We start from the raw sequence: 10,797 nt of genomic DNA on the forward strand, positions 1-10,797 counted from the left end.
AAGAGCAAAAAGCTGAAAACTACAACATCACAAGCTACTCAGCCACTCTCCCACTGTCAGTGCCCAGGTGGCTTTCTACAGCCTTCTATACCCTAACTAGACTACATGCCTAAGGAGGCATAGGTGGCCAAGTGTGACTAAGTGTGATGACAGTGATTGCTGTAGGTTATGAAAGTATAGAGGGAACATCTTCACATTCACATTGTTTTACATGGTCATTTCATACGTTGCTTATATAAGAGTAAAGATCACAGCCACTTTAAGGTATGGTGGTTCTCAAACATATAAGCAGTGGTTAGGCCACATAGCTGATGATTTAGCACGGTAATGTATAACTGTACTTAGTGAAGAGATAATAGTGATTACAGTTTAAGTTAATTATGAGCTATGATTAAAACTGGATTAAAACTCTTCTTCATAGGTATTACAGTAAGTAGAAACAGTGTTGGGTCAGGCTATTTCATTTCTTAGTTCCAATCTGTGGCGGGAAACAATAAAGCCTCTTTTTCTTCAGTCAGTCTTGACATCACTGTCCAACAAGCAGCTATAAAGTCCAGAGTGCCAGTCTGTCCATGTGTAGAGACTCCATGGATACAAGCAAGAGCAGTGCCTCGTCCCCTCATTTAAAAAGCTTCAGCTTTGAAAGGAGAAGAAGAGGTGTGTGTGTGTGTGTTTACCATCTCTACATTATGCAGGTCAGTTTATACAACCTCTCCCTCAGAGCTGAGTCTTTGTCTCAGATCGAGACCACCACAACACTGATTTAACAGTCCAAACGTCTCACTCCCTGGGCTCTTTGGAATAAACAGTCTTTAAACTACAGCTAGTGGCAGAACTAGTGGAGCATAACTGCAGTCAGGACCACAAGGTGTTTGTCACTATCCTGCTCGGAGGTTAGTACAGTTCTTTGATATATTATGTTCTCGCTGCTTTTCAGGTAGAAAAACATTTCAACCAATGACACTGTCGATGTAGAGTAGGATAAACCCTGGTATTTAAAGTTTGATTATTTGATTTGAGTGTACTGGAAAGCTTTGTAACATTCAGTATGGTTGCAAATGGTTGCTTTGCTTTAGAAATCAACATTTAGTATGATAGTGGTCTGGTTTATTGCCTGAGAACAGGGAGAATAAACTGACAAAGTGCAAAGTTTAATATGCAATGTTATATTTTTAGAAGATCTCGTTTTTCTTGACAGACAGCAGGGTGGAAATGTTCAATCTCAACTGTAAGCTGATCCACTTCATCCATCATGTAAAGGAGAGGTGTGGTCTGGACTTCACAGGTATTGAAAAGCTCTTAGAAACATTGTTAGTGGTTTGGACATGCAGTCAGAAACTAAATGTTAGTTACTTCTATAGCATCCATAACTTGAACAGTAAGTCTGACAACATCTTCATCTATTGACTGACACCAAAATTATTATTTTTTTTACAAGTCACTTCTTTCATCTGGTTTTGGTTGTAAGCACAAAACATTTAGTTTGTTATGTAAAGAAGCATCCAATTGATTGATTGAATTGATGGTGCAGAGTGTGTGGACCTGATGGACAGCAGTGGTCGGGTGATGAACCTGGAGGGGAGGCAGCACAGTGTGGCTCTGGCCAGCAGCGTGCTGCCAGAGAGACAATACTACGTCCTCCTACGAGTATGCCGTGAGTACATCTAGCTTCACTCCAAGTTTACATATCTAATATTTGGAAAAAGGTCAATAAGTTACAGTGCAAACAAATGATGGTGCTTTTTAAAATTTCTGAGGTAACTTACATGTTTGACTAACAAAATAATGATCATATCACAATCCTAATTATAGTTTTGGGAGCTGAATGTATGATTTGAGTTGTTTTTCCATTTTATAGATAAATATAGATGATATATTAAAATGTTGTCTAATGTTGTCTAAAGCCCATTATATTTTAATTTTGGAGGTTATAGTAGTTTGAGTTGCTGCTCATGGATTTTAGCCTACAGTAACAAAAGGTACTGTAAGAGCCAAAACATGATGTATGATGTATACAGAGGTTGGTGTAATTCACTTTTAGGAACACTAGGTGGCACTGTATTAATTGATTGACCCAGCCACGGGTATATAGGTAACGAGGTGTGTTGTTGGCGTCAGGGTTTAGCCCGGAAGGGCAAATGGTTTTTGACCGCAGGGACGCTGAATTGTTTGCCGTGTTATTATTGTTTACTCGTTGCTATGGTAACTGGACTTGCTTCCTTAATACCATATTAGGAATAAATGAACTATTATTGTAAAACCAACGAGCGGACTCAGGATCAGTTTTGTACAGCACAACAGACAACTAAAGGACCATCTACAGCGAAAAGCGCGTCAGTCCAGGGCTAATCACCTCAGTAGCTAAAGTATTAGATTTTAGCTCCTACAGGTACATTTCAATTTGTTTTAGGGGGTAAATGTCTGACAAACTCTTTGACTTGACTTCCCCTCAGGAGATGATGATACTGGAGGTCAGAGATACAGACGTAGGCAAAATTGTTGGTACCCTTCCGTTAAAGAAAGAAAAACCAACAATGGTCACTGAAATAACTTGAAACTGACAAAAGTAATAATAAATAAAAATTCACTGAAAATGAACTAATGAAAATCAGATATTGTTTTTGAATTATGGTTCAGCAGAATCATTTAAAAAAACAAACTAATGAAACTGGCCTAGACAAAAATGATGGTACCCTTAACTTAATATTTTGTTGCACAACCTTTTGAGGCAATCACTGCAATCAAGTGATTTCTGTAACTCTCAATGAGACTTCTGCACCTGTCGACAGGTATGTTGGCCCACTCCTCGTGAGCAAACTGCTCCAGCTGTCTCAGGTTTGAAGGGTGCCTTCTCCGAATGCATGTTTCAGCTCCTTCCACAGATGTTCAATAGGATTTAGATCAGGGCTCATAGAAGGCCACTTCAGAATAGTCCAATGTTTTGTTCTTAGCCATTCTTGGGTGTTTTTAGCTGTGTGTTTTGGGTTATTATCCTGTTTGAGGACCCATGACCTGCGACTGAGACCAAGCTTTCTGACACTGGGCAGCACATTTCGCTCCAGAATGCCTTGATAGTCTTGAGATTTCATTGCACCCTGCACAGATTCAAGACACCCTGTGCCAGATGCAACAAAGCAGCCCCATAACATAACCGAGCCTCCTCCATGTTTCACATTACAGTGTTCTTTTCTTTGGATGCTTCATTTTTGCGTCTGTGAACATAGAGCTGATGTGACTTGCCAAAAAGCTCCAGTTTTGTCTCATCTGTCCAAAGGACATTCCCCCAGAAGCTTTGTGGCTTGTCAATATGCATTTTGGAAAATTCCAGTCTCGCTTTTTTATGATTTGGTGTCCTCCTCGGTTGTCTTCCATTAAGTCCACTTTGGCTCAAACAGTGACGGATGGTGCGATCTGACACTGATGTACCTTGACCTTGGAGTTCACCTCTAATCTCTTTGGAAGTTGTTCTGGGCTCTTTGGTTACCATTCGTATTATCCGTCTCTTCAATATGTCATCAATTTTCCTCTTGCGGCCACGTCCAGGGAGGTTGGCTACAGTCCCATGGACCTTAAACTTCTGAATAATATGTGCAGCTGTAGTCACAGGAACATCAAGCTGCTTGGAGATGGTCTTATAGCCTTTACCTTTAACATGAAGGTCTATAATGTTCTTTCTGATCTCCTGAGACAACTCTCTCCTTAGCTTTCTGTGGTCCATGTTCAGTGTGGTACACACCATGACACCAAACAGCACAGTGACTACTTTTCACCCTTTAAATAGGCAGACTGACTGATTACAAGTTTGAAGATACCTGTGATGCTATTTACAGGACACACCTTAGTTTAACATGTCCCTATGGTCAAACTATTTTACATTTTTTCTAGGGGTACCATCATTTTTGTCCAGGCCAGTTTCATTAGTTTGTTTTTTAAAATGATTCTGTTGAACCACAATTCAAAAACAATGTCTGATTTTCATTATTTAATTTTCAGTAAATTTTTATTTATTATTACTTTTGTCAGTTTCAAGTTATTTCAGTGACCGTTGTGGGGTTTTCTTTCTTTAACGGAAGGGTACCAACAATTTTGCCTACGTCTGTATATGTCTCTCCTAAACAACTTCAGCCAGATTCAACTGGAGTTAACAGGTAAAATAAACCATTGGCAGCAACTTGATGATTGAAACGGAACAGTGCTGAACCAACCAGCAGACTTGAAGTGGCTCTCTGAGTCCTCCTGCTGGTCAGCTCCATTTAAATTCAACTCTTGTGTTGTAGAGCTGCTGAGGAAACTGTCTGACCCCGACAAGGAGCGAGACAGAGAGATCCCAGGACGGACACAGAGGAGCAGTCCTGCCAGCCAAACCAGTGGCAAAAACATCTCTGCAAATAACAAGAAACACAAACTTAAATAGTTTCTGTACGAGTCAAGACTTTAAAGTCTGATTTCTTTAGACATTCAAAGCTGAAACAAATCCAGATGTATTTACATATTAATAGACATAGCTATATTGTGCATCTATAAAAACAATCTGTTAAATGCATCAGATAGAGGATTGTGTTCACTATAGCTTCAACCACATTTTGAAACAGCCACCTTCAAACTTCTTGGAAGTCTTCTGGGAATATGAATATTTCTGTTATAAATTACATCTTTGAGTGTTACTGTAGAAATCAAGCTCAATAACAGAATCATTTGTATCCTGATAATGACCAAGTAGAGCAATATGGCATGAAGATTACATAGTTCTGCTTCAGATGTAGCAACAAACTAATATTAGTCTAATAGACAGGTCAGAAGAAATAAAGTAATTCAGTTTTACTTAAGTACATAAGTATTAGCTGCAAATGAAAAAGTTAACTAAAATAAATTAAAAGTACAAATTCTCATAATGAAAAATGACATTAAAAGACAACTTTGATATTTCTTTAAAAACATTTTAACCCTATTTTCCCATGTTGTGATGAAAGGGGACACCAGTTTCTGAATCCAGTATTGAGCGAGAGTGCTGTAACCAGCAGCTACTAAACAAGCTGTGAGGGCAAGTGAGAAGCGTTAATGTAACGTTACGTCCACTAAAAGTGCTTGTATATGCCACTGACAGGCTCAGATTGTTATTCTAAGTGTCAGACAACATCATGGAAAGGACCCTACAGAGAAATAAAACATTTTTCTTTACCTTTGTCTTGATCTGGTCAGTTTGTTATTGTGTCCAAGTCCCAGTCAAGGAGAAGTCTTGTTATGAAATCTGAATAACCTCCGGTTCAAATAAATACGTCCGGCCATCGGATTCAAAGACCTCATCCACATTGTGGAAATCATCTAAATATTCATCCATGACATTGAACATTTTTAGATAACACTAAGCTACGCTTTCTGTACTCCAACACAACAAGCTCTGCCCGGCTGCCACTCAAATTTCCACCATGGATGTATTCCACTATTCCACCGTTGTCTTCCAGCAACACGTCACCTCGTCAGATTTCAGAACGAGACTTCTGCTTGAGCGAGACTCTTTCCATGATGTCAGATAACAATTAGAGCCTGTCACGGCAAAAACAAGAACATTTAGTGGACATAAATGATGGTGCCAGCTTGCTCCAATAGGATTGCTGCCATCCGCTGCGCTCTGCCTCAATACTGGACCAGTTTCACAAGTTGTTTTCTCTATCAGTCAGTTAGACACAAAAACATGTGAAAATAGGGTCCAGGTTGAAAAATACCGGTTAACCTTTAAATTATAGGTGTATTATTGTGGCATCATGTATGAGTGGTTGTGTTATTTTCTATTAATGATTAATGTAGTAGACAGAGACCAATGATGTGTGTGTGGGGGGGGGAGACCATGAGGAAGCACGAGGTGGACGTCACGTGAGAGGTTGCTCCTAATCGCGGACGATGCCGCGAAAGTTAAAGTAAAGATCACGTTATCACGTATCGTCAGGAACTGTGCCTAGGTGTAAAGGGGAAGAGTTGCAACGTTTGTACCTCCTGTAACAAGTAGAGTTACAATGGAAAGGCGCGTCCTTGTACGTGCGCTCTGCTTATATCTCCGGTGAGACGGTGGGCGTGCCACAGGAAACTTCCCCAAAGTTCCTGTGAGCTTCATCCAATGGGAGACCAGAATTTGAATTCTAATGAAATCTCGCACCCAAGTGAGCCCCCCATATAATTAAAATTAAAAAACGAGCCGTCAAATTTTATAAACACCTCCGATCTAGCGACCCCCACTCCTACCAGTACTGGGCCCTGCAGTGCCAAGAGTTGAACAAAGAAAAGAGTCCTCTCTGCCAGCTAGTCCTGAAGCTCTGTCCCCCAACACCAGGGCTTCAGGACAGACACCGAACAATCTGGCCCAACCAAGCGTGGCCATGGAAACACGCCGTCACAGGGAGGACAGACTACCCAGGGAGGCCAGACTGAGCGGAGCAGCATCAGCAGCAGTAGCAGCAGTAGCAGCAGCAGCAGCAGCAGTAGCAGTAGCAGTAGCAGTAGCAGTAGCAGCAGCAGTAGCAGCAGCAGCAGTAGCAGTAGTAGCAGCAGCAGCAGCAGCAGTAACAGCAATAGCAGCAGTAGCAGTAGCAGCAGTAGTAGCAGCAGCAGCAGTAGTAGTAGCAGTAGCAGCAGCAGTAGCAGCAGTAGCAGTAGTAGCAGCAGTAGCAGCAGCAGTAGCAGTAGTAGCAGCAGTAGTAGCAGTAGCGGCAGTAGTAGCAGCAGCAGCAGTAGTAGCAGCAGTAGCAGCAGTAGTAGCAGAAGCAGCAGTAGCAGCAGCAGCAGTAGCAGCAGTAATAGCAGAAGCAGCAGTAGCAGTAGTAGCAGCAGTAGTAGCAGAAGCAGCAGTAGCAGTAACAGCAGCAGTAGCAGCAGCAGTAGTAGCAGCAGCAGTAACAGCAGTAGCAGTAGTAGCAGCAGCAGCAGTAGCAGCAGCAGTAGTAGCAGCAGCAGTAACAGCAGTAGCAGCAGTAACAGTAGTAGTAGCAGAAGCATCAGTAGCAGTAACAGCAGCAGCAGCAGCAGTAACAGCAGTAGCAGCAGTAGCAGTAGCAGTAACAGCAGCAGCAGCAGCAGTAACAGCAGCAGCAGCAGCAGTAACAGCAGCAGTAACAGCAGTAGCAGTAGCAGTAGCAGCAGCAGCAGCAGCAGCAGTAACAGCAGCAGTAACAGCAGTAGCAGTAACAGCAGCAGTAACAGCAGTAGCAGCAGCAGCAGTAACAGCAGCAGCAGCAGCAGTAACAGCAGCAGTAACAGCAGTAGCAGCAGTAACAGCAGCAGCAGCAGTAAGGGCAGCAGCAGCAGCAGTAACGGCAGCAGCAGCAGTAACAGCAGCAGCAGCAGCAGTAACGGCAGCAGCAGCAGCAGTAACAGCAGCAGTAACGGCAGCAGCAGCAGCAGTAACGGCAGCAGCAGTAACAGCAGTAACAGCAGCAGTAACAGCAGTAGCAGTAGCAGGGACCTTCCCCTGCTTCTTTGAATACCCAACAGAAATAAAATCAGAAACAGGAAGAATACAGTTTAGACACAGAGTGCAGAGAGAAAATGCAGAGACTTTGTATGCTGATCGCTCGAATAGTACTGGGGCTATTACCAACTTGCTCCTTTACACTGAGCACAAGCATGGCACACAGCCATATCAAAGCACTACAGCTTCACCACAAGGAGAGGGATCTGCAAGGGGAGGCAAATCCAGATATTTGAGGATGAAGACAAAGACCAAGAGGGAAAACTGATGACTGTGAACCTTCACCAGAATGGTACAGTAATGGTGCAGGGTAATGAAACCACCCTGGGCTCATTTACACAGGACTTCCCCACTCTGACAAATACGGCAGAATTAAAAAAGAATAAGAGCAGCACTCCGAGCTCCCCCATTACCACAGGCACCCCAACAGCAGAAACCCAGGCCCACAACATCATTCTATCGTCCCCTCTGCCTGGCTTTGACAACCAGAACCCAGACCACCAGAACCCAGACCACCACACTGTCAACCAGCTGAGAGAGAGACTGGCTCTGTTTGAAGTGGAGCTCACCGAGCTGAGGGAACAGGTGTGCTCCTATACCAGCACCACATCACACTCTGACCTCCGAGAACAGCTCTGCCAGGAGAAGCACCAGCTGGAGACTGCTGCCCAGGAGCTGAGGGAACAGGTAGCTGGCCTTTAGAGGAACAAACAGGTCCTCACCACTGAACTCAGGGAAACACAAAACATTATGAGGAAAGAAATAGCACAGATGAAAGAAGAGATTGCAAGGGAACTGTCGACCTAGTGGAGCTACAACACAGAAAACAGATTGTAGAGACTCCTACAGAACAACTACAACCCCCCACCCCTCCCAATCCTCCCCCAACTGACCCAACTCACCTTCACCAGTCCAGGGTGTACCCCGCCTTCACCTGTCCAGAGTGTACCCCCCCACCTTCACCTGTCCAGGGTGTACCCCGCCTTCACCCAATATCAGCTGGGATCAGCTCCAGCCCCCCCGCGACCCTGAACAGGATAAGTGGTTACAGATAATGGATGGATGGATAGAAACCGGAGGAGCGAGGTGCGAGAAGACTTAGGAAGTACTAACAAAACTGAAAACAAAAGAAAAACATGACCTTAACCGTGAGACTGGGATGTAACAGACATATTTTACAAATGAATACATTGATCTACCAAAAAGAGATTAAATCAATAGGAATTTAATGAATTGATTGTAAGAAAAAGAACCATTTACATGATACCTGTGGTCCTCCACAAACTGAAGACTATATAAAGGGATAAATAAAAGACCCAACAGATAAAGTAAATTTAATAAATCTATCCAAAGATCAAATTGAAAATAAGAATATACTGTATACATTTTTGACTTAATAAAATAATGAATGAAAAGTATATAGCCAAGGAGAGCATTGTCAATTCCATAATGGATTTATCATAGTTTTACCTCAATCTGTCCACACAGTGCTGCATGGCTGATCATGAACTTCTGATAGAATTGGACGAGTAAGTAAGTATTTGAAAATCAATCTCCATTTTAGATAATTAGGACTTTCATCCAGAGTGACCAACTAAGTGCTACAACAAAATAAACAAATACAATTTGCAGGAACTAATAGTCAAGAAATCAATGGTTGAAGGCCAAACACTCACTTTGAGTGTCAAATGTCTCGGACATATTGTGAATGTAGGTCGAACAGTCTACACAAATCCAGCTGTTATGGAACTACATTTTCCCACTCGCCTTCAGTGAGGATGATGCAACATGTCAACATTCTAACCCAACAAGTTGTGTGTGGAAAGAAGACAACCACATACTCTAGGTTTGTATTATCTTTAATCTGTTAAAGCATCATTGGGCGAGATTGAAGCAAATATGATTAAAAAAAGGTTCTTTTTATAAAACGGTCGCTACATCATGACAGTAGTACATGAAACGGGTAACCTGACAAAAACCATGTTCGTCTGTGTCCTCCGTGCTCCTAACGGCATCTGCAAGAATTCACAGACTGGTGGAAAACAAGCAGTAAGAGCTGATCTGTTGTCTGCTGTCCAGCTGCTGTCTATGAGAGCCAGCTGTCAATCTCTCGCGAACTCTTACCAAACGGTCAAACTTTTTGCCCAATGATGCCAAAAATATACTGACTACTGAAGCTTTAAGCCTTAGCCCTATCCCTTCAGATAACAATGCCTTAAATAATTACCCAAAATGAATCAGTACTAACTCCTCTGCTCCCTGCATATCTGGTCTCCTTTCAATGGCAAGAAGCTGAGGAATATGAATAAATTGTAAATAAACTAAACTATATTACCATGGAGATTACAATGGAGGTGCAATAACGTCATTTTTTATTTTCTTTATCCTCGCCAAGTATAAAATCTTTCAAAAGGTAATATCAACATTTCAACAAAGATCTCACGGATAATGATGCATCTGAATGTGTTCTAATACTCTTTACTACAACTGGGACTGTCAAATTGATGAAAATACACAAAAATACACCATTTATGATACAATTTATAAAGATATACTCAGGCACTTTCCATTTTTTGGTCATGTACACTGTATACATATTGACTGGGAGTTTTACTCTAAAAAAACAATTTATTTCCATAAAGCCATACAATACCAACAAAATAAAGAAGTACATTAATATTCAGAATCTTTTAATGTTTGCTATTAGTAAAATTATTTTGCTGACTTACTGAATCATGTCATTTCCAGCACACCCTACCTGCTAAACCTTTCTCTTTTCAGTTGTTGGGGACAGGATTGTTGTTTCTTTCTGCCAGCTTACAGCATTTCTTTGGAGTAAGGCCATGGAACTGATCAGCCAACTTTTTGATGTCCGCAAACTCTTTTTCTACCTCCTCTGTATGAGCTTCCACTGTTCCAACCCTACTGTTTTACTGTTTTTACTTCCTTTACCTCCTTCTTTTTTTATGTACCAGGGTTGAACCTGTCACTATTTCTGTCTTTTACCACTGATTTGATGACTTTTTCACTCATAACATCAATGGCAGCTCTTGCCATCTCTTCAGGGGGTGTTGAGCAGTGGTGTAACTAAGAACATTTACTCAATTACTGTACTTAAGTACAAATTTTGAATTACCTTACTTGAGTGTTTCCATTTTATGCTACTTTATACTTCTACTCCACTACATTTCAGAGGGAAATATTGTACTTTTTACTCCACTACATAAATTATATCTGACAAATTTAGTTTATTTGTAGACTCAGAATGGCCATGGAGACGGGACCCCACTAGAAGACGGCCGTGGAGACGGGACCCCACTAGAAGACGGCCATGGAGA

The 10,797-nt window shown here is 41.8% G+C and overlaps 1 protein-coding gene across 1 annotated transcript; it reads left to right on the forward strand.

Moving 5' to 3' along the window:
* Positions 1-549: 549 nt before the first annotated feature.
* Positions 550-5,183, forward strand: c8h22orf15 (chromosome 8 C22orf15 homolog). Its single transcript, XM_074637049.1, has 6 exons — positions 550-893; positions 1,199-1,285; positions 1,532-1,654; positions 2,454-2,479; positions 4,100-4,148; positions 4,278-5,183. Exons 2-6 carry the CDS (start codon positions 1,213-1,215, stop codon positions 4,412-4,414), a joined length of 408 nt encoding a protein of 135 aa, XP_074493150.1. The 5' UTR covers positions 550-893; positions 1,199-1,212; the 3' UTR covers positions 4,415-5,183.
* Positions 5,184-10,797: the final 5,614 nt, after the last annotated feature.

The sequence above is a fragment of the Sebastes fasciatus genome, chromosome 6, assembly GCF_043250625.1.
Source record: "Sebastes fasciatus isolate fSebFas1 chromosome 6, fSebFas1.pri, whole genome shotgun sequence".
NCBI classification, from domain to species: domain Eukaryota; kingdom Metazoa; phylum Chordata; class Actinopteri; order Perciformes; family Sebastidae; genus Sebastes; species Sebastes fasciatus.